This window comes from Toxorhynchites rutilus, chromosome 3 (genome assembly GCF_029784135.1).
Source record: "Toxorhynchites rutilus septentrionalis strain SRP chromosome 3, ASM2978413v1, whole genome shotgun sequence".
NCBI lineage: Eukaryota > Metazoa > Arthropoda > Insecta > Diptera > Culicidae > Toxorhynchites > Toxorhynchites rutilus.
In genome coordinates this window covers 292,464,699-292,489,262 of record NC_073746.1, presented here as the reverse complement: position 1 = coordinate 292,489,262, position 24,564 = coordinate 292,464,699, and the positions used below count along the sequence as shown (strand labels likewise).

The window sequence follows — 24,564 nt, the reverse complement described above, 5'->3', positions numbered from 1 at the left end:
GTAGTTATGTACTCTCCAGTTGGCAACACAATTGGAGTGAAGATACATACAATTCGCTGGTTACATACAATTATTCCCAAGGTATCGTCAAACACATGGTTCAAGGGATTGAATGTAGGTCGGGACTTTATTCGGCTCGGTTCTTGATTTTGAAGGGACTTTAACCCAAAGGTCATTCGTCCCTATAAGAAAGTTTAAATTTTAGTAAACAGGCCGGTTTCTTTCATGAATCGGATCACTTTATTCTCGAAATGTGGGGAAAGTAGTTACTCCAGGTTGTGGTTTAAATCGTTGGCCGAACATTCATGATCGTAGGCTTTGCACTCTATTAGTATGTGGGGAATAGATAGGGCTACATCGCAGGTTGGGGGGATCTTGTTTGGTGATTAGGAAACTATGGGTTAGGTTAGTGTGTCCAATACGGAGGCGGGAAAGTATTCGACGATGTTGTGGAACGAGATTATCAGGCCAACTAGATGTAACTGGTTTGATACGCCGCAAGGCAGTGTTATGCCTGCTGAACCATTCCGAGTCCCATGATTCTCTTATGGCATTTTTGGTCCAACGTATAGCATCCATATAAAGCACAGCAACCGCCTCAATCTCACAGTTCCGACCTAAACCCGCCAATCTGTCGGCTTCCTCATTATCGAGAATTCTAGAGTGACCTGGAATCCAGCAAAAGGAGATATTTCTCTCTAATGCGAATATCTCAGTAGCCAGCACTCATCTATCGGATTCACTCAAGGCACTAGGAAGGCAAGCCGACTTACCGGTTAGAGACATCTTAGCTAGTTGCGACATCAACCTTATGCTTCCTCTTTACCAATTTCACAAAAAAAAAAGATATCTCAGTTTGATTCCTCCCCTCCTCATCAAACCGAACTACCCCACTCGCTCAATCCTAATCCTAAATCCTAATCCTGTTCAATTAATCTAGTATTAGATTTAGTTATTATTAAATTGTTAGTATATAGGAAATAAGTTATATTTTAAGGTAAAATTTGACTCTGTAAACGTTAGATAATAAGTAATTGAGTCTGATTAATAAACGTTTTTGGAAAAAAAGAAGAAATTGTAATGTATTAAACAAATCATAGAGAAACTCCGATTAAATCGCGATGCAAGTCATCTAAATCTGTTCGCAGCAAAAATAAGTATTAACGCTAAAAGTATTTCGGTTTGGCACTATTCCATCTCGCAACGTTTAAAAATGATTTAATTTTTTTAATTACTATCAAAATGCGCGTTCTTGAAAAAATGCACTTTGTAAATACTGATCATTCTATCATCCTTCCTTCATTCCGGACCTAAAAAACGGAAAATTTACAACATTAGATATTTTTTATATTTGAATAAATGTTGTCTGGATCGACCCGATCCACCAACGATAGCTCAGGGAATTTATCACAATTTCACTTTCGAACCAACAATTAAAAACGCTTGGTACTTGACAAACTACACGGATTTATTACCAGGAAGTACATTTATTTTTACATGTGAACGGATTGACTACTGGACTGAGACTAACTTCCTTTCTCAACTCTATATCTATTTCCTATTATTTCATTTAAATCTATACTTTCTATTTAATTTACACAACCATTTGAAATTCAAAGACAACAATCACTCTATAGATAACAAAATATTACACTGACAATTACCCTATCGCCTTCTCTATTTACATACACTCATACACATATCTTTGCCATAATTCGCATTTTGCCAGTGGCGCATCATCCATAGGGGGCTGCCAACTCCGACATCCTCGCCCACCCAGAAATTAGATTATTTCTGAAAATATATAAAAAACCTCTTCGACTTGGGATGGGGAAGGAAAGAATGTTTCTGATACGCTATTAAATGTCAGTGTTGTCTGGCATTGGAAGTAGACAAATTTTCTCCACTGGTCTTTTTAGTAACCCTGTAGCCGTTCTCAAAGTTACTACACGAACAATTCCATCTTCTCCTGGGTGTACTTGTTCAATTCTGTCCATTTTCCACTTCATGGGTGGTTGATTATCATCATGTATTACTACTAATTTACCAACTTCGATTGCAATAGGAGGACGCCACCTTTTAGTTCTGCCTTGCAGCTGACAAAGATATTCACGTCTCCACCTCTTCCAAAAGTCCTGAAGTTTCCGTTGTATTTGCTGCCAATTATTCAAACGATTCAATGGTACTGCCGAAAAATCTGGATCAGGTATTGATTGAAGCGACGATCCTATCAGGAAATGTGCTGGTGTCAGCGGTTCCAAATCATTTGGATCATTTGATAACGGTGTAATAGGTCTGGAGTTTAAGCATCCTTCAATTTGTACAAGCAGTGTATACATATCTTCATGTGATACTGGGGTGTCTCCAATAACTCTCAATATATGGTGTTTCGCCGATCGAACTGCTGCCTCCCATATACCTCCAAAGTGAGGAGCACTAGGCGGATTAAAATGCCAGTATATGCCTTCTTCTGCACAAATTTTCGTCACCTTTGCGTGATGTTGGGAATCTTTCAAAAGTTTCAAAACTTCGTTGAGTTTGTTCCTTGCTCCGATAAAATTGGTACCGTTGTCGGAGTAAATATCTGAGCACCTACCCCTGCGTGCTATAAATCTGCGAAGTGCCTGTATGAATCGATCTGTTGTCAAATCTGACACAAGTTCCAAATGTATCGCCTTGGTACATAAACAAACAAAAAGTGCAACATAAGCCTTGATTGCAGTTCGTCGCGGTGCGGGACGGATAAAAATTGGCCCGAAATAATCAACGCCTGCCTTCGAAAATGGTCGAGACACAGTCACGCGTGGTGCTGGAAGTTCTCCCATTAGTTGTTGTGCTGTGGTAGGTTTTGTGCGGTAGCATTTGTGGCATAAGTGAACTACTTGTTTTGCCACACTTCTGCCTCCTAGAGGCCAAAATCGAAGGCGAATTACACTCAGCATTAGCTGTGGGCCAGCATGGAGCAAATTCCGATGGTAAGTTTGCATTATCATTCGAGTGATTCGATGCCGAGCAGGTAAAATTATGGGATGTTTACTATTTTCAGATTCCTTTGAATGAGCCAAACGACCGCCAACCTTGAGAAGACCCTCTTGTGACAGGAATGGATAAAACCATCTCAATGGTGATTTGCTGGATACCATTCCTCCATTGGCCAGTGCCTTCCTTTCGGCAGCAAAAGCCTCGCGTTGGACCAGGAGAACTAGGTGGTTTTCTGCATCTCGAAGCTCAGCCGTAGTGATGAATGGATAAGTTTCCTTTTTCGGTGAGTTTTGTAGAATTTTCATTAATCTTTTCCATATTGCAGTGTGACGATCCAACGTTGTGTAGGAGGAAAACCTTGACAGATACCAGCCAATGAAATCTTCTTCTGTGGAAGCTGCAACAACAGCAGCTGTACGCCGACGTTCTGTGGAGCCATCCTTCCGGCTTATGTTAGTCGTGGATTCAGGCCAATTCTCGGGACCCTCTGCAAGCCAACTGGGACCATGCCACCAAAATTTATTGGATACAATATCGCCCGGAGAGATGCCTCTGGATATGAGATCGGCAGGATTATGTGTACCAGAAACATAACGCCAGGCACAACCCTCTGTTATGCCTTGGACCTTCGCCACCCTGTTTGCGACGAAAGTAGTCCAGTTATTCGGAGCGGATAGGATCCAGTTTAAGGCGCACGTAGAATCTGTCCAGAATGTGGATCGCGCTTCTACTCTGATAGCCTTTTGCACCTTCTCGTAAAGTTGTGCTATGAGCAGTGCCCCGCACAGCTCGAGCCTCGGAATTGTTTGCGTTTTCAAAGGTGCAACCTTTGATTTTGAAGTTAAGAGGTGAACTTCAGTATTCCCTTCTAGGTTTTGACTTTTTACATAAATGCAACCGCCATACGCTTTCTCTGATGCATCCGAAAAACAATGGATCTCCACCGACACAGCTTTAGGAATTATTATGCAACGTTTAATTTTTATTTCTCTCAGGAGGGGAAGTTGTTTGTAAAAAATTCGCCATTTCTCGCCCACCGTTTTGGGTACCGGTTGATCCCATTCTAATAATTTTTCATTATCGTCACGCAAAATCCAAAGGGATTGCATTAAAATTTTCGCGGTTGTTATTGTGGCTCCTATTATCCCGAGAGGATCAAACAAAGTGGCTATGATTGAAAGAATCCGACGTTTAGTAAGTATTGTTTCATCGTCGGTCGTGGAAAGTTTAAAATCGAATCGGAAAAAATCTTCATCAGGTAACCAGGTAAGTCCTAATGCTTTAACTGATGGTTTTGTATCTAAATTAATACAATTTTGTATCGCCAGGTTCTCTCCAGAAATTCCTCTTAATATTTCTGGGCAATTGCTCGCCCATTTCCTGAGAGAAAATCCACCGCTTTTCATCAGGCTTTCTAGTTGCATTCTCAGGTTGCATACTTCTGTTGGATTATTGGCTCCTGTGATGATGTCATCCATGTAGGCGTCTTCAATGATTACCTTGGCAGCTTCTGGAAAATGATCCTGTTCATCCATTGCCAATTGCTTTAGCGTACGAGTGGCTAGGAATGGTGCCGGTCTCGTTCCATAAGTGACCGTGTTTAGCTCATATGTTGCAACGTCTTCTGCCGGTGATGCTCGCCATAGGATCGATTGCAATGGTCGGTCCTTGGGATGCATATTTATTTGTCGAAACATTTTCTCGACGTCCGCTACAACCATTATTTGTTTTGTACGACAGCGTAATACAATCGATCGGAGTTCCTCTTGAATGGTGGGCCCTGTCATCAGTGCATCATTGAGAGAAATATTCGTAGAAGTTTTGCAAGAAGCATCGAAGACCACGCGTACTTTAGTGGTGCTGCTCGACTCCTTGACCACCGGATGATGCGGTAGATAGCAACGTTTGATTTCTCCGTTATCAGTTACCTTCTCCATGTGACCTAGACGACAATATTCCGTTAGAAAAGAAGTGTATTGATCTTTCAATTCAACATCTCGTGCCAATCGTCGTTCCGTTGCCTGAAGACGGCGAAGCGCTATTTCCTTTGAATCTCCCAATTGATCCACAATGCCTTCGTGCTTGGGTAAACATACGGTATAACGACCGTTGGTGTCACGCTGAACCGTATCAGTGAATATTTCCTCGCATCGTGCCTCTTCTGGTGAATAGTTTGACGTCGAACCAACTTCCTCACAGGACCAAAATTGTTTCATAAGCGATTCTAAATTATTTGAAGTCGATGCATTGCAATTTATGTGTAGTGGCTGGCCAATAGCTGTTGCACCGCCACACACCACCCATCCGAAAACTGAATCATTCAGGGCAGGTAAGTGATCACCCAATGCTATCTTTCTTCCCCCATGGAAAAAGTCGAAGAAGAATTCGATACCGAGTATGATATCAACAGGTTGGGATATGAGGAAGGAAGGATCGGCCAATTCGATTCCTTGTGGTATTTTCCATCCAGTAGTGTCCACTGTAGCAGTTGGAATGTTAACAGTGACCTTGGGGAGCACCAAAAAGTTCATTCCGCGTGAAAAATTTGATAAACGCGACCTTATTTTCGCCCTTATTCTTTGCTTCGCATTTGAAGCTAGGGATCCAATTCCTAACACCGAAATGTCTACCCTGTCTCGGTGTACCCTAAGCCGCTGACTTAATTTCTCAGTAATGAAGTTACTTTCTGATCCGGAGTCGAGAAGCGCTCGAGCTGGGAATCGTACACCTTCATCATCTTCAACGATAACGATTGCTGTTGCTAGTAGAACCTGCGACGCACATCTTTGGACAGTATTCGAAATGGATGAATCCGTGGCTGCCACGTTAGCCATTTGCGAGGTGGATGGTTCATTACCGCCGGAAGTGGAAGCGCATGGTGTTGCCGTTGATATTGATTTTGGGTTTCCTTCTCTTTGTGTTTTGAAGCATACCAATGAGTGATGACGCCCTTTGCAATGTCGACATGAATATTTGGATTGGCATTCCTTTGCTTGGTGGCCATGTCTGAAGCAATTTCGGCAAAGAGAACGCTTACGGAGTAACGTATCTCTCTCTGCGACTGACATCCGTTGAAAAGTACTACATTGGTATAGTGGATGATGGCCCTCACACGCTACACAGCCACTGAAGGTTTGTACTGCGCTATAGGATGTCCTCTGAACGGATGGCTTCTGCTTGGCAGCGGGTGGAATTTGATGCACAAATTTATCTACTGGCTTCGACGGTAGAGACTCCAGGATACGAACACGTCGCTGTAGAAAGTCTGTCAGGTCCTGCAGGGTGTCTTGCTCTTTCGTGGACGAATATTCTTCCCATCCTCTTCGAGTGGTTGAATCGAGACGAGAAGTGAGAATGTTCACTAGCAACAGGTCTCTATAATCGCCGGGCTGTACAACCTGGTCCAATGTTTGTACGATTCTCTGGAAACCTTCTAGCAAACCTTGCAAATCGGAAGTAGATTCCTTGGTGAGTGTGGGCAACTTGAAGAGTGATTTTACTTGAAGCTTCTTCAATTGCTTGCTGTTGTTGTACCTCTTTAATAACATATCCCAAGCGATTTGATAGTTAGCCTTCGTGATTTGCAAGGCATCTATCAGCGCTTTCGCTTCTCCTTGAAGACAACCCTTCAAGTAATGGAATTTTTCCACCTCCGGAAGATCCGATTTGAGATGTATAAGAGAAGTGAAAAGATCTCTAAAGCTGTACCATTCCTCGATGTTCCCATTGAACGTTTGCAATTTAATTTGCGGAAGGCGCACGTGATCTAGCGTTCCCAACATAGATGCATCGTGGCCACGAACGGACTGATATAGAAAACCTGGCTCCTGTCTATCTTTAGCCTTATCCATCAGGAAGGATTTAGCAAAGTAATAACGCTCACTAAACTCCTGTCGTTCTTTCTGATAAGAATCTCCTTCTTCTACAAAATCATCGTGTGATTTGACATCAACCAATGTCTCTCCAAATCTCTCCCAAAGATCATCAAACTTCTGTAGGCGCACGTTCACTTGGCTGGCGGATGTCTCTTCTTTGAACGTCTCAACAAATATCCAAATATCGTTGAACGTTGCTTGGATTTCTTTCAATTTAATAACCAATTGCTTCAATGATGGCGACTTCTTTGCGGTGGAACTGGATGTAGGCGGCATTTTACCTCAGCGTTTTGTGAATCCGGTAAATTAAAAGGGAACTGGTGTAGAATTCTGCAATATCCTAGCTTCGCTAGGCATATACTGTATAACTGACCTTACATAAAAACAGTTGAACCCAATGCAGAATGCGAAACTGAAGAATGACGTCACTCAATGGAATTCCAGCGAAACTATTCGCTTGCCAAATTGACCAAATTTCAGGAATATCGCAACTCAATTGCAATACCAGGGATACGTGTGAGAAGTCAGTCGAAGAGGGTATAAAACTCAATCAAAAACGTGTATTTTCTGAAGATAGCTTCGGCTAGCATATACTGCAGTAAATTGCACTAACCTGGGCAACAATTTACGGCTCCTCCTCTCCGTCTCACTTATGGGGTTGGTTGGTTTGCCTTGTACCAGGGTTCCAGATCGGTTGTATGGGTCCACAGCAATAAACGCACAGCTCAGCAGTTGTCGCTTGATGTTCCAACAGATGCTCCAAATCGGTTCAGAATGGTTGTAGAAACGACGAAATATTGGTGTAAGTATTTTGTCTTCCTAATTCGGCTGGACATATACTGAACGTAGATTTTTTACCTGGAGAAACTGTAATCCTGTCCTCTTTCAGTATCCTGTCCACACACGATAGTCCTCCCTTGGCCAACGGTGATCCTTGAAGAAAGAATGCTATCCACAAAGCAATTCTTTTGGGTCTATTGCTCTCCCAGTGATAACAATAGAATCGATGGACAATTCCTCAATTGTCTTCCGAATTTCCGATTGGAGTTGACTTCCGGCCTTGTAGAGTGTCACCGATTACCCGTTCCGATTGAAGTTGATTTCCAGTCTTGTAGAATGGCACCGATGATCCGGTTCGAAGGACCAATGTCTGGATCGACCCGATCCACCAACGATAGCTCAGGGAATTTATCACAATTTCACTTTCGAACCAACAATTAAAAACGCTTGGTACTTGACAAACTACACGGATTTATTACCAGGAAGTACATTTATTTTTACATGTGAACGGATTGACTACTGGACTGAGACTAACTTCCTTTCTCAACTCTATATCTATTTCCTATTATTTCATTTAAATCTATACTTTCTATTTAATTTACACAACCATTTGAAATTCAAAGACAACAATCACTCTATAGATAACAAAATATTACACTGACAATTACCCTATCGCCTTCTCTATTTACATACACTCATACACATATCTTTGCCATAATTCGCATTTTGCCAGTGGCGCATCATCCATAGGGGGCTGCCAACTCCGACAAATGTTATCCCGACTGTCGGTAATTCGCAAAATAATCTAGTCATAGGGTAAATGATCTTGGTTTGTCCAATTTGGGGTGTTTTTAAATGCAAATCGATTTTTCTTCATGAAAATCACACATAATCGATACGAGTTTGGGTTTGTTGAAAAGCCCCAAGTCTCTAGTTGCTAATACTACCATAAGGTGTTGAAATTATTCAAATTTTTATGTTTTTTAACGATTTTCCTTAAAGAAGATTATGATCATGGTTTGACCACCTCTGATCATGGTTTGCCCAAAAAAATGATCATGGTTTGTCCGGTTTTAGAAATCTCAATTTTTGAATGAAAACATTCGAATTCACAGTTAGATGTTGCATTTATCATTGCTTGAGTTTACTGTCATCATATTGATTCATTCATAATTTAAGCTTTCTTCAGAATATTGCCTTTTCTTGGGCATTTTAGAACTGTTCACCTCAACACAATCAACACAGAAAAACCATACTTCTGCTATGCGCGAAGCACACCATAAACAAACATAAACAAACTGCAGCGCGCCAAGCGGTTGCCATAGAAATCATGTGGACAAAACAACATTATTGAATTGAACAACTCATGATCAGAATTGAGTTCATCAAAATGCGTTAATTTAATGGTTTAGCTATGTATTTCCGATACAAATGATGAGCAAGCATGATGTTTACAATATTTATAAGTGTTGTAATCCAGAAAAGGTCTGAATACGTGCCAAATAATCATACGGTGATCGATTAAAAGTTAGCTCGAATGAGGGGCGCATTGACACAAATAGAAGGTGTATTTTATAATCCTTTAAAACATGTGATTTCGTAAAAATATACTATCAAACTACTATAAATCACGTAAAAGGCAATTTCATTTATATGTTTCGAAACATTCGAAGGCCTTTTTTGACACAGGAGCGCTGAATTAGAGCATTCAAAAAAGTGGGCAAACCATGATCATATTTCGACTGGACAAACCAAGATCATTTACCCTACTAACCTTTTCATTGGCCTGCTCATTGCATGAGATACTCGAAATCCCTCCAACAGCCAAAACAAAACCACCAATTGCAATTAGAAATTTAATTGCGAACTATGTTGAGTAAACATGCTTTCGATAATGTGCCTTCACCGAAAGGATCCTCATTGCGGAATCACGACAAAAAATACGCCAGACATGAGTGTGAGGCTGTACAATTTTCAATTAATTTTCTACAATAACACGTATCGTGTCCTTCATTTGAACGGTGTGTAATTGTGCAATACAATCAACCACATTCAATCGCTGAAAACTCCCCGCTAAACTTTTAAGTAAATAACTGTTCCATGCAACTTGAAGCGCTTTCCTCGTCATTAACCTTCTTGAGGGATAAACGGTGGCATATTATGTACACGTGCTCAGCAAGCGCTTAGTGCACACGAAGGATATGTTCCTCCGATCTGAGACAGTGACGTCACGGTTGAGCACTTCACCTTCTTCTTCTTCTTCAATGGCACTAACTTTCCTAGAGGAACTTCGCCGTCTCAACGTAGTATTACTTGCGTCATTTTTATTAGTACTTAGTTGAGATTTCTATGCCAAATAACACGCCTTGCAATGCATTCTGAGTGGCAAGCTCTAGAATACGCGTGATCACAGTGCAAGTCGGAGGAAATTTCTTTGACGAAAAATTCCCCCGACCAGAACGGGAATCGAACCCGAACACCCGGCATGTTAGTTATGACGCTAACCACTCGGCCACGGGAGCACTGAGCACTTCACCTATCATTACAGTAACCGACTGCCACAGTAAAGATTGATTGGTATTCATAGGGTTCCGTACCTGTTTTCTGCTCATGAATTATTTGAGTCTTCATTGTTATCTCCCTATGAATTTGCCAGACGGAGAATAGGCGCACCTGTCTTGTGCACCATATGTGTGTCTATGCATTCCCCGCAACAAACATTCGTCCTCTCGATTCACTTCAATCGTGTCGACCCGTCTATCACGCACGTGTGCTTTTATGGCCAATCGCGTTGATTAGCATCCCTATCGAAGAACAAAGGTGTACCACACTCGTCGACCCAATGGCATTTACTCAGGCATCGGTAAGGGAGTTTGCCCTGCTGGCAGACAGGATGAGAAGAGTGTTAGAAAGTTAGCACGTCTGGTTTTGATTCAATTCCACCTTACCCATACGTTTGGCTTGTTATGTGCTGGGAGTCCAGCTCACACTACCTACTTCTTTCACCCGAGATGGCTACGGTTACCATTGATTCAACCCACTTCAACCGACCTCTGATCGAACGCAACCGAGCTAGGATACGGGTCCTGGGTACGGAAATTGTTTCACTCGCATTTACTTGCTCCCAAACCGTGATCGACTTCAGTGTACCCTTTCGCGGTCAGTTTATTCTACTACTTTGCCAGGAATAAATTAATTGATATTTTATTATTTAGTGCTAACACAAGTTTATTAGAAACAAAAAACAAAATGTTCAACGAACCGTGTGATCCGTTGAAACATACCAGCATGTATCAGAGAGCGGAAGAAGGTTATTATATTTGTTTGCATATGTTTGAAAATGTGTGCTATAATCGCAATCGTAATTATACACTTATTTATCCGAAAAAAAAATCATCTTTCCAGACAGTGAGGACAGCGATGGAGAGGGTGGACTTGGAAATGTGAGCCGTGTTATCATACGACCTCCAGGTAAGTTAGCTTTTAAGATTTTTAAAAAATTTTTCGCGGAGTAAACGTATATGTGTCACGTTATCGTTCAAGATCCGATAATAATGTATTGAGTTGAAATATCTATTAACTTTAATATTCTCAAATCAAACAACTTGTTTGAATTATAATATGTTCATCAAAGTAAGCAAAAAAATGTTTTCACCTGCTGCTTTTCAACTTGGGTGTGACGATAAAAGAATAAACTCAATCAAATGAAGTTCAAAGTGTTGCTCCGTATACAGCATTATTCCATTGAGAGATTTCATCACAGCTCGAGACAAGTGATATCTGGACTAGAAATTTAATTGTGAAAAACAGATTAGATTTCTCTGAATCAATAGCCAGAGAAAGTAAAATACGCCAGATGTGATAAGGTTCCTCTTTTGGTTGGATGTATGTTCTTGTCGATGAAATCCACCCCATTGTCACAATACAACAGAAATTTGAACCAGGAAACTGTCCGAAATTCATTCTCACATAAGTGAAATCGTCAATGAGCAGGCATCCTTGGTATTTCATCAGAACCTGGTCATACAACTTCCGAGCACGACTCTGGTTCAATGTAATGGTTGCTTGCTTTCTCAGAAAGAACGAAGTCCTCGCAGATGTTCTTCAAATGCTATTACTAGCAGTACCATATTTCATTGCGATTTAATTATCTGACCGTTAATCTGCATCACCTGTCAATATATTTATCACGAGTCTCTACAGACAATGTTTCAGACAAGGATAAGATATCGCCGAGGCAAGCTGGCTTTTTAAACATAAGTTTAAGAAGGCACTGGAAGATGATGGCGTAATCTCGTATTCAGTTAAATTAAAAAACATTTAAGAACATCCATACAAGAAAACCAGAGAATGCCGAGTGTTTCGTGTTGATGTTGGAATATCTATCTATCTGATTCTTTAAACAGTTTAGTGGAAGTGAGGGTAAAACGGACATGTTATGAAAAACTTCAATTATAACTTTGGAAACTCATGTTTTCCAAAACCTTGATGCAGTCTCTTGCAATTCAATATACTGTTTTTCTACCTGATTGGCCAAATATTTCACAAAAAAGTGTCTTTCAATGTTTTCACTGAAATTAAAACAGACCGAAAAGTACAACATTTTTTTCGATGCGGGTAATATGGACAGGTTTGTAATATATGAAGCGTAGACGTTTTTTGATCGCGAGAGGAATCATCTTATCCAACCAAAATCTGAACTAATCTCGAATGTCCGTTAAATGATGAAAAAACCGAATTAATCCACCTAGAAGAGATATCGTGCCTTTCAGCAGTATAAACGGACAGGCCCTCAACTATTTTGCTTTTGGTTCCAGTCTGCTTCTCAACAGTCCACATTTGGCGATTTCATTTCCGTTTATAGACACAGGGTATTACTTAGAAATAGATTAAACAGACTTTCCACAGTATATTTCACTCCCACTGGCAACTATCCGCTTTAGTGAGAGACATGAGTACCAACATAATGCCACAAAAAATCTAGAATCGAATATACGTAACCCACGTAAATTCAAAAGTCGCGATATTTTTTGAACAGACCTCGTATTCCATGTAGCTCGGAAACATGTTATTTGCAAGTGAATGAAGTATCTTGAGCGAAAATTGTGTCTGAAAATAAATTTATAGTTCAATGGCAAGTTTTGGTATAAGTACTAGGAACTTTCTAGTTGTAAATGGCCAATTAAAAGATCAATGAAGAGTTATACGATTGAATCCACGAACGTTCGTTTAGTAAGAAAACGTGAGTGTTTGGATGAATTCATTTCAAAAAATCGATTATGGGCGTCTACAACTCTTACAACCCATTTGAAGTGCAGTTCATAAAAAAATTGGCTTTTCTAGAGCCACCTTTTGGAGTGCTGAATGAATGAATTTACGGATTTCTGAACAGTTCCAAAGTCTCCTCAAGGTCCTACGATAATATTCCGTCCGTGTCTCTAGGCTCAGACCCTTCATGACTATGTCATTTTATGAACCTGTACACGAATAATCTGAGATCAAATTCAAATGCGACAGCTTGACTCTGATCTACATGTTGTTCATCCCAACAAGGTGTAAACTCCTGATTTGTTCAAGTAGAGACCATAAAAATAACCTATGAAAAATCTAACTCTGGCTTTGTCGGTTACAAGTGAACTAGAAATATGTGTCGCAATCAAAACAAACACAGCTAATTAGCTGATTACGGATTACGGAGGAGTTTGCCCTCAAAAGTGCGAACAAATCTTACAAAAAAATACCAATACAAATAACTAACTTATTTAGTTTATTTCTATTTACGGAAATTTACGGTGGTGGGGGGGATTAGGGGTATGGGGTGCTCCCGTGGCCGAGTGGTTAGCGTCAAACCTAACATGAACCCCCGGACGGTTCGATTCCCGTTCATTCCCGTTCGGGGAAATTTTTCTTCAAAGAAATTTCCTCTGACTTGCACTGTGGTCACGCGTATTCTAGAGCTTGCCACTCAGAATGCATTCAAGGCGTGCTATTTGGCATAGAAATCTCAACTAAGTACTAATGAAAATGACGCAAGTAATACTACGTTGAGACGGCGGAGTTCCTCTAGGAACGTTAGTGCCATATAAGAAGAAGAAGAAGGGGTCGCGAAAATGTCCACGGTTGTCCACAGTGAGGGAGGAGGGGGTTTATATAACATCCACGTGGACACGATAAATATTTTTTCAACGATGCACTGTATTTTCAAAAACTATTGAACTTTCCGCCCACTCTTAGTATTCTGTGTTTATAAAAAAGGGTTGAGCTCCTTGAGTGCGTCAAACATCCATATTTTTCATATGGCTGGACTTCTTCCCTGGAATGTGTATTCTGGAATTCATCCATATGAACTGAGAGCGATCGAATTGTTTCCATTGATAGGAGAGAATCACGCATTCCACTAGGATGAAGACACAATCGAAGAATGTTACAATTTTATAATACACTCGACAAAGTAATTAGAAGAATAGAGTGTTAAGTTGAAAATTTTAATCGATTTTTGAACAGCTGTAAGAAAATCCAACATACATCATTTCAAAGCTTCAACTGCAATATTTCAAAGCTTCAATTTTTGGAATATACAACGGACACATTCTTATCTTGCTGTGTGTGAATGTAGTGAATAAAAATATAGGAACAAAAAAAAAAAAATCAATAAATGATGAACGCACTGCTAATCGATAGGCAGTTCTGGAAACTCCAATAAATTGTGTGCAAAGTTAATTCGTTGATTCGACGAAAAACGAACTAAATGTGTTTTTATTTTTTTTTTGCATCGATTTTTTAAAAGTTCCGAAAACAGTTTTTTGTGTTTTATTGTATAGTGTTATTCATGCGCTGATTTTTAAGTAATTTCAAAAATTATTTTAAAATTTCGACTTAACACTCTGTACCTAATTTTTTTTGGCGAATGTATTAAAAGCACGACATAATGTTTTTAGGTTCCGCTCCTTTTTACAACTTCGCTCCTTCGCTTCTATTTATTGAGGTTTGCGAGAATGGAAGGCGAACATCACAGCCATATCTCTGGAGATGTGTTCTTAACAACGATGCTCTTTTTTAATTGAGTAATTTTTGCAATACAGATTCACTGCAATGGATGAGTTACATATTATTTGATCAAAAACATTTGATTGAACGCATCTCCATTTGCGAATCATTACATTAACACGCATCGTGTTTTGCTCCGAAAAAAGCATATACTATGTCTGATTGGATTGGAAAAATCTATATTACGAGCTTCTACTCTCCCAGATGGAATCCCCTATCTTACACCCCTGCTCGGAAAATGTTAATATCTCAATTGTTAGCTGGCTTAAAGAAACTGTTGAAATGCCTAAATCTCAGCTTTCAGTGGAGTTCGAGAACTGTCCAAGTGCCTACATGGCACCTAAACACTTCTGAGGTGAGTTTAAGAACAGAATTATCCAATATAATTGGAGACGAATTCTTCCAGGACAATGTCAAATCTAATGTCTGTTTGACAATTCAGCAAACATGTTTTGTAGTTTGGCTGGGACTTTTGATTTTTTCATAAAATCGGCACGAGTTTTCAGGGCAACCAAATATTTCCCACGATTAACAAAGCTGTACCGAAAATATTGGTTAATGAAATCATCATTCACGATGATACTGCAGGTATTTAGTTCTGACTAGGTTCATTGTAGCCGCCATGCACTACCCAACCAAGTTTTGTGAGTGCTTAGAAGAGAAAATATTGTACATTTATACACTAATCTTGCACTTGAGTTTTCAATTCGCTTTTCAAACTTAGCAGATCCGCAGATTTATCACAGCTATGATAAATCTGCGGATCTGCTAAGTGGACGGCGTCAGAAATCAGGCACTGACTAACATCTATATGAGTTTGAGCGGCAATCCGCCCGCAAAGCGAATTGAAAACTCAAAGACCTCAGCAAACTTGCATTGGCTTTTAATAAAAATGTGTGAGGATTAGATCCATGAAAAATAAAACAAATGAGAACAAACCATTTAATAGTAATAGCTAACATTTTTACCAATAGAAAATACGGAATAGAACATAGAAAATTCAATTATTCTCTTTAAAAAATGGAGGGATGTCCACGTGGACAAGATGGGGAGGGGTATCAGGAATGTCCATGCTTGTCCATGGAGGGGGAGGGGGGTGTCTAAAATCGTGCTTTTTCTGTCCACGTGGTATGTGGACAGCCCCATATGGGTTATCTAGAAAGTTCGTGCCGGTTTTTGGGAATCATTTGGCATCATTTTTATTAGAAGACATACATGTATTCAATTTTATATGCACAGTTTTGTTTCACAATCTTTCGCCATTTTTCACGCAGCTCAAAATTCCATCTTCCCAGAATATGTTTGCTTCCTCGTCGAAACCTATTCAAGGTATTATTTTATGCAGTCCATAGAGTCCAAGTTCTTGTCCTTAAGTTATTTTAGTAAGCGAAAATCTTTTTGGATTTGTGGTTAGAATAAATGCACTTTTAGAATAAAATTTTAAAATAAAAATTTACTTTTACGTATCGAACGTGTATTCCCCACGTTGTTTTTTCGCGAATGGTGACAAGTATTCTACAATAACTGTACTGAATAAGAGTTTTAATTCATAATGATGAGTTTTTATGAAAATAGCAGTAAATGTATAGACAAATGGTTGATCAAGAGTTAAGACTACGTGTTTTAAGCATTAAAAAGACATCAAATAATAATTTTCATTCATTATATAACGCTTTGAAATTGCCTTAGGGCATGCTAATTTGATTGAGTAAAGGGTGTATCACATCAAATTGCATCACGGAAAAAACGTTGTAGAAATTTAGTTTTTAGGAATTATATCTTCAGCTTTCGCTTATAATCAGATAAGAGTGTATTATAGATCAAGTTGACCATGCTTCACTGTCAATTTTTCGTAAATTTGGAAAAATGTCGTCGAACGAAAATGAGCGTCGTAAATTAATCCTGCGCACTCATTTCGAGAATCCGGAGTTGTCACATCGGGACATCGGTAAGATGCTGGGAATCGTCCAATCCACGGTCAGCAGAGCACTAAAACGATACTTCGAGAACCTAACCATCGACCGGAAGGTGAAGAATGGCAAAAATGGATGCTCCGTCATTGAAAAAGATCACAAGCGCGTAGTTAAGCAGTTTAGACGTGATCCGAGAAGTTCGGTCCGGGATGTCGCCAATAAGCTGAATTTGTCAAGTTCATTCGTTAAGCGGACCAAGCAGCGGGAGGGCCTGCGTACATACAAGGTTCAAAAGGCTCCTAACCGCGACGAAGGGCAAAACATGGTGGGGAAGATGCGAGCCCGGAAGCTGTACACCGAAATGCTGACGAAGCCGCATTGCCAGGTAATGGACGACGAAACCTACGTCAAAGCGGACTTTCGTCAGCTGCCGGGCCTGTTGTTCTTCTCCGCAAAGGACAAATTCAGCGTTCCGGAGGAGATTCGCAAGCAGAAACTATCCAAGTTTGCCAAAAAGTACATGGTGTGGCAAGCGATCTGCTCTTGCGGAAAGCGGAGCGCCCTATTCGTGATGACCGGCACGGTAAACGGGCAGGTTTACCTTAAGGAGTGCCTACAGAAGCGCTTACTACCACTATTGAAGCAGCACGAGTGCCCGACCATCTTCTGGCCGGATCTCGCTTCGTGCCACTATTCAAAGGACGTGTTGGAGTGGTACGAAGCCAACGGGGTCACCTTCGTGCCAGAGGAAATGAACCCGCCCAACGCGCCGGAGCTTCGCCCAATAGAGAAATATTGGGCGATTATGAAGCAGGCCCTCCGGAAGAACCCAAAAGTTGTCAAATCGGAGGCGGACTTCAAGAGAAAATGGATTTCTGTTCAAAAAAAACTACAACCTAACGTTGTACAGAACCTTATGGACGGGGTAAAGAGGAAGGTGCGAGCATACGGGCTTGGGCTCGAAGTATGAATAAAAAGAAAATGCCAAAAGTTGTTTAATAGTTTTTATTTTACTGTCTAAAATTTTCAAAAGGATCGATCTACTGGGCGAATTTCTACAGCGTTTGTTCCGTGATGCAATTTGATGTGACACACCCTTTAACATTCTTTCACGCCAAATTCAAGCTTTAATAAATGTCGACAGTATATCTTCGAAAACTCGAGTTGCTTCGGAATTGATAGATGATAAGCGAAAGAAAGATAAAATATCATACAAGTGCGGACCGGAGAATTTTTTTTCTTATGAAGGCTATTATGACAGCTGTCTATTCCAACCAGGAAAACTTTGTATATTCATTACAGATAATTTTCATTCAGATAAAGTGAAATTTACAAAAAAAATCAGGTAAAATCAGGATCATTTCAGAAAAATCAGGCGGAATCGAATGTTTGTCAGTATATCAGGGAACATACCAAAAAGTTTGGGAAATCCTAGGAAACCAGGAAGGTTTGCATCTATGGGCATGATATCAAATCTGGCCAGATTATTGTCTGATATATGTGCTCTCGGATGAGTCATAACACACGTTTTCAGTGACATTCCAAAAAAAAGGCAAAACAGGGGCCAAATCGGAAGTCTCTCTTTTTAAAACCTTCAAAAATGGCGGTCTATAACCGACCACAACCTCCTAGCAAATACAGATGTTAAATTGTCACGTTAGAAAACAAATAAAATTATTCTTTGTCGGTGGATTCCACCTTCAATTAAATTCAATTAAAAAGTATTCCAAATCTCTCTACTTTTTTTTCAATTTTGCAGGACACAGCGGTAAAGCGAAGCGCGGTCATCTCTGCTTCGATGCTGCCTTCGAAACCGGCAACCTGGGCCGCGTGGATCTTGCCGGTGAATTCGAGTATGATCTGTTCCTTCGGCCGGACACGTGCAATCCCCGATACAGATTTTGGTTCAATTTTACGGTGGATAACGTCAAGCAGGACCAACGGGTAATATTCAACATTGTGAACATTAACAAGAGCCGCAATCTATTCAGGGAAGGCATGACGCCACTAGTGAAGTCCAGCAGTCGTCCCAAATGGCAGCGGATACCCCGCTGCGAAGTATTCTACTACAAGTCGGCCATACACCAGAACCATCATGTGTTGAGTTTTGCGTTTGGATTCGATAAGGAGGACGAGGTGTACCAGTTCGCACTCACATTTCCCTATTCGTACTCGAAGTTGCAAGCTTACCTGAATGCACTGGAATCCAAATTCCCGGATTCTTTTGAGCGGACCACTTTGGGGATGACAGTTGTATGTTTTGATTGTATTGTTTGTGTGTCTATTGAACCAACATTTACATTACAGCAAAATCGCAAACTGGAACTGATCACATTTGATGACGTGAAAAAGCCGGAAAAAGTTGACCAAAAGAATGTCATCCACATGGTGGTAGTACTCGCGCGAATACATCCGGGTGAATCCCCTGCATCGTATGTAGTGCAGGGGTTAATTGAATATTTGGCGGCAGCGAATCAACCAATATCGAAAGCTTTACGAGAAAATGTTGTGTTCAAAATTATTCCTATGTTAAATCCAGATGGTGTGTTCCTAGGCAATAATAGATGCAACGTGATTGGGCACGATTTAAACCGATGCTGGAACAAGATGTCTCAGTATACGCATCCAACACTGGCTGCGGCAATGAAGATGCTGAAGGAGTATGACAATTCAAGTGTGGGTTTATAGATTTACCAGAAAATTTGTATGGATGATTTATGCACTGATTCATTGATTTACATTTACAGTGTTACCAAGTAGATTTCGTGATCGATATTCACGCTCATTCTAGCTTAACGGGTACGTTCATTTACGGTAGCACATACGATAACGTTTACCGATACGAGCGACATTTGGTGTTCCCAAAGTTATTCGCTTCGAAATGTGAAGATTTCTGCCAGGAGCACATGATGTTCAATGCGGATGACCGAAAATCAGGAACAGCCAGAAGATACTTCGTAGACGCGCTCAGTGACAATGTCAACACATACACGCTTGAGGTTTCGATGTCCGGCTACTACCTTAATGATACCAACATTCTCACGCAATACACTGAGGATGGATGTAAATATGAGTAAAAATTTTTCCCGATATTAAACGTTAATAATCTCCTCTTGCAGATATGCGAATTGGACGGAATCTTGCTCGAACCTTCCTCGAATACTATCGCTTCACCAACATTCTGCCCATTCCTGCCGTTGACGAGCTTCGACCTCGCAAGGGGAGACCCCGAACGCACCGTCCGAGAACACGTTCCAAAACCCGCAGTGAAGTTCGGGCCCGTCCGAGAACCGTTCGTACCTATGCTCCCATAAGTTACACGGATCTCTCGATCTGCTATGACAGTTCAACCTCGAACGAAGGGTCACCAATTCGTTATATGTACTCTACCTACGGTGGATTTCGTTTGCGAACCATCGGTCCACCCGATCAGTATTCGCTGGCTAACATACAGGCGGCTCGTTTTAGCCATCTTGATTTTAGCAGCGACTTCCGGTTCAAAGTTACGCCAAAACCAAAAACAGCACCAGAGCACAAAATGCCTCCGATAGAGATATTGAATGTGCCGCCACAACCCTGCCTTACCATTATAGACTTTAACCAGCTAACCCGAGGGGGTCTAGAAGAAGCCACATCCGGACGAACATTCGAGAAGGAGAAGGAAAAAGTTCGACGCCATACCGTCAAAAGCAGTTCACGGAAAGCGTAATGTAGCAAAAATGTATTCGTTTTTTTTTATTGAAATTTATAAACACTACTTATAGTTAGCTCTGTTAATGTAGTTTCTACAAAACTAGAGAAGGACTCGTTCCCGCAGATTAGGACCTGATGCGAATCCCGCGTATACTTAAACAATAAATTTTCTATATCCATCTTTTCCAGTCTATGATTGAACACCCGTTCGTTGTATTTCTTCCGTGATGACAAACATGAGCACTGTCGGTTAGTCTTACCTCCACACGTGCAGGCCTCTCGAGAAAGGTATATCACGCATTCGAAATTCCAATATCCACCAAATTCTAATAAGTTTGACCGTAGCAGAATATTGTCGACATCTTTACAGCAGTAACACAAAAATAATCTTGTTTCATCTGTGTCGTCTGCCAGTATACTAGCCATAATTGAATAGATAGGAGCCAGTCCAACTCCCTGCGCAAAACCAATCAGGCTTCTAAATTTATTCCTCTCCCAAATTAGCTGGCTGTATACGCCTTTCCATTCCGTTAAATCCCCTACATTCAAAGTCGTCAAAAACTCCGACATCTGACCGCACACTTCCAGTTTAATCAAAACTTCGAAAAATCTTCCATCCGGAACAACCTTCACCGGCGTGTACGGCCGACTGAAATACAGATCCTGTTCACTTTTATCGTATTTCTCTAGCCCTTTGAATTGTTTGCGTTCACGCGCCATGCGTTGCGCCAAACGCTGTCGCACTCCATCTAGCCACTTCGTGAAAACCCTATTGGTGGATCGATTAGTTTCCCGCCAGTTTCGCGCAGCTCGCATGACCAAATGGCTACCGGGAGGAATCATTAGAAGTTTATCAGCTTCTTCCGGCATATTGGTAGGGATTTGGAAGCGGAACATAAACGTGTTATCACCGCATGGTTTGATATCGGTACACTCGAACAGTTTATAACCACCGTCAAAAATGTGTGCTTTGCCAGAACTTGAGTTTGGCCTCCGGAAACTTGGTGTGCGATCAAGTACGCAATTTGTACAACCGGAACCACAGCACTCTGGAACATTGTCGTCGGATTCCATTGAATGTGTTATATTTTGTCCACATTTTATACACATGAGACATATGTACAAAATATTTGTTTTCTCTAGCTGTCATCTCTCCCAGACCAGTGATTCTATATAAGGGTGGAGATGATGGTACAATTTTACACTACTTTCTATCTGATGACGTAATAACAGTGTTTCTATTGGGTCATTTTAAAAGTATCCGCTGTTGACGTAGGACTACGTCTAACCGGAAGATATAGGGGGTGATATGGAGATCTAGGCACTGAACAAGTAGGAAAAAATGCAAGATTTGGAACGCTTATAACTCGAGCATTTCTCAATAGATCGCAAAGGTTGTTGCATCAATTGATAGGAAATATATCTACGCATCTATCATAACGAATAACATTTCATTTTTCTTGCGATAAATAATTGAATAATTGTGAAATATCAAGCATTGTTCAAATGCACTATGTGCCCATTTTTTATTGGTCCATTTTGTGCTCCTCAAATCGAACCGACCAAAACGGGCAACCAGAGCAGCAGCGAAATAGAATGAAGCACGATTGGAAAGGAAAAAGAAAAAAAATGAACGAAACATTGGTCGCAGTCTCACACATGCGTAATTCTCGAGCCAGCCAGTCAGCTTAAAAATCCCCGCTCCGCTGCCGTAACGATCATTCTCATTCAAACCGTACACCACATCAGTTCGCATCACAACACATCAACAAACCAACCCAAGCAACCATGTCTGGACAAAGGAGGAAAAGTGAAGGGAAAGGCAAAATCCCGCTCGAACCGTGTTGGTCTGGAGCTCCCCGCAAGGGTAGCTAGGTCGAGAGCATTGCACCAGTCCACCTAGCCGGCGTTATATAGTTTCGGCCGCCGAAGTGATCGAGTTAGCTGGCAAAGCTGCTCGCGACGATAACAAAACCCGCATTCGGAACAGAACACATTCGGTTCGGTGGACATCAAGACAACAGGCAGTTGCAGCGAGTGGCGAGTGGCAAACGCAATCACAAAACGGCAAGCAGAAGGTAGCAGAAGAAAAAAGTTTGTTCTTTTTACAATCTGCTTTGGTGGAAAATCCAGAACAAAGCGGCATCGAGGGCGTTCGAAATGGTTTTTTCAAAACCACGAGTACAAAGTTTTCTAAATTGGAACCATTCCATAAAACACGGCGCTTATCAGGGCCATTAAACCTTTCAAAAAAGAGTTTACGAAATACAGTTCAATGCTTTCTAAAATAATATCCAAAATATTAATAAAACACAAATAGATTTTTTCATAACTTGTTTGCCAGGATCTGTTGAGTATGTGAATTTGGCAGTTGTTCTGAGCTTATTGATAGTTGTGGACTTTCCTGATTATTCAATTTTCACCAATCCTTAAATTGTTTCCAGATTGAAAGTACAGTAAATTACAATTAGTTCGACATTTAGCTAATTGGACGGACATGTAATGCGACATATTTAGTTGGACATTTTTGTAATCATAGAGATCCAAATTATGACCCCACATTGAAAGTCGACACTGTACCACTGTCATCGCAAATGTTCAATTACAGGTTAATATCGCCTTCAATGCGACACTGAGTGGTGCTTCGGCACGTCGCATTGAATGTAATTTACTGTACAACATGTCACAAAGCTGGATGGGAAGAAATTTTCCAACTGTGAAAGCTGTGGCGAGTGGCAACAAATCGCTAAACAGGAAGGTTTAGCCGAACAAGATGGGGATATCGAGTGATAACAAAACAATAAACTCTTTAGGTTGAAGATAATTTTGTGATCCTGAAAAGGACCCTTTTTAGCCTGCATGTGAATCCAACGAGCGAACAAATCGTAATGAATGTATTTTTTTTTTGTCATCGCTGCCTTTTAACGCTCATTCGTTTGTCTCGTTGGAATCGCCCCTTTGGCTGAGCCTGCCCATTTGTCTCTATCCTGTGAGTGTGTACCGCTAAAGTACAAAACGAGCGGATCCGCTGAAAAATATATCATTCTCTTTCAAACCGTAAATCAGTGTATGGCATCGTTTCACATCACATCGCATCAACGGATTGGTGCCGGAGCACCAGTATACCTAATAGCGGTTATAGAATCTCGGCCGCCGGAGTACTCGAGTTGGCTTGCAAAGCTGCTCACGACAATAAGAAAACCCGCCTACAGAACAGAGCACATTCGGTTCGGAGGCAACAACTAGTTTCAGCGAGTGGCAAACGCAATCGCAAAACGGCAGCAGGTAGATGAAGGAAAAAGTTTGTTTATACAGACTGCTTTGGTGGCAAAACCAGCCACCGTAAAACACCGCGCTTTTCAGGGCCATTAAACCATTCAAAGAAGAGTTATTAAAAGTTATTCACAATACCAATGCATTCTAAAGTGACATAATATGACATATATTATAAACTGATTTATTTTGTTTATGCTTGTTCTTGAACTTATTGGTGGTTGGGGTCTTTTAAATTGATCATTCAGTTTTCACAAACCCATGCTTGGTTTCCGAATTAAAAGTGGCTTCAAATTACAACACATTGTGTGCAGGATGGCATTAACGAATTTTCTCGGTAGCAAGAACTGCTTTCTTTGGTTGATAACTGATGTTGAAAATTGACTGACGTTACATCTGCATTGTATAGAAAATTAACTAAGGAGCAACATGATGAGCTATGTATTCCCTGCTGCTCTGTTCTTATTTTAAAGGACTTTAATCCGAAGGTCATCTGTCCCTGTATTTACTGTTGGTTTTTCAGAACGCTTCTAGCTCGTTTATTTCTCGACAGATCGTAGAGTTCGTCTCCAAAACCTCAGTTCTTTTTCATTTTTATTTACTTTGTTTACGGAGACTACAAATCTTACAATTCATTCATCTCCGAAACCACAGTTTAAGGTACGGTAATGTGCTCAATAGTGAAATATATGATAGTGAATGAGCTGATAACCACCTATGCATTCCCTATCACAGACATCATTTTGATTGTACGATATGTGCATACGCCGAAAGATGCCCGGCGTTGAACATTTAATAAGTACAAAGCCTTCAGAAAAAAAACAAGAATCAAGTTTGTAAAAAAACGCAAAAACACAACACCAAAGGTTCTTTTCAGAACCCCCAACATGTTCATAAAGAGTAAACAGTAAACTAATCCATTTTTCAGGTAGATAGGTAGGTATTCACGTAGGAGAAGAAAATAAAAATATATATTCGAAATATATATTTAGCAAAAGCTG

At 40.6% G+C, this 24,564-nt stretch overlaps 2 protein-coding genes across 3 annotated transcripts in view; one reads left to right on the top strand and one right to left on the bottom strand.

Moving 5' to 3' along the window:
* The window catches only part of LOC129774889 (cytosolic carboxypeptidase 6), a 41,829-nt gene extending 21,355 nt beyond the window's left edge, over positions 1-20,474 (top strand). Inside the window, exons 3-7 of one of the 2 annotated variants that reach the window (XM_055778938.1) lie at positions 11,043-11,108; positions 18,357-18,850; positions 18,905-19,273; positions 19,345-19,660; positions 19,717-20,474. In XM_055778938.1, the coding sequence (XP_055634913.1) occupies positions 11,043-11,108; positions 18,357-18,850; positions 18,905-19,273; positions 19,345-19,660; positions 19,717-20,306 (1,835 nt within the window). In that variant the 3' untranslated portion in view covers positions 20,307-20,474. The remainder of the gene's footprint in view (positions 1-11,042; positions 11,109-18,356; positions 18,851-18,904; positions 19,274-19,344; positions 19,661-19,716) is intronic. The other variant, XM_055778939.1, reaches the window with a different exon arrangement.
* Positions 20,315-21,422, bottom strand: LOC129774896 (NADH-cytochrome b5 reductase-like). The gene has a single exon (XM_055778951.1). The coding sequence runs from the start codon at positions 21,398-21,400 to the stop codon at positions 20,333-20,335; it is 1,068 nt and encodes a 355-aa protein (XP_055634926.1). The 5' UTR covers positions 21,401-21,422; the 3' UTR covers positions 20,315-20,332.
* Between the last annotated feature and the right edge of the window lie 3,142 nt (positions 21,423-24,564).

Excerpts from the sequence above, each read along its gene's own strand:
- LOC129774896 (XM_055778951.1), bottom strand. The coding sequence starts at position 21,400 with ATGTGTATAAAATGTGGACAAAATATAACACATTCAATGGAATCCGAC.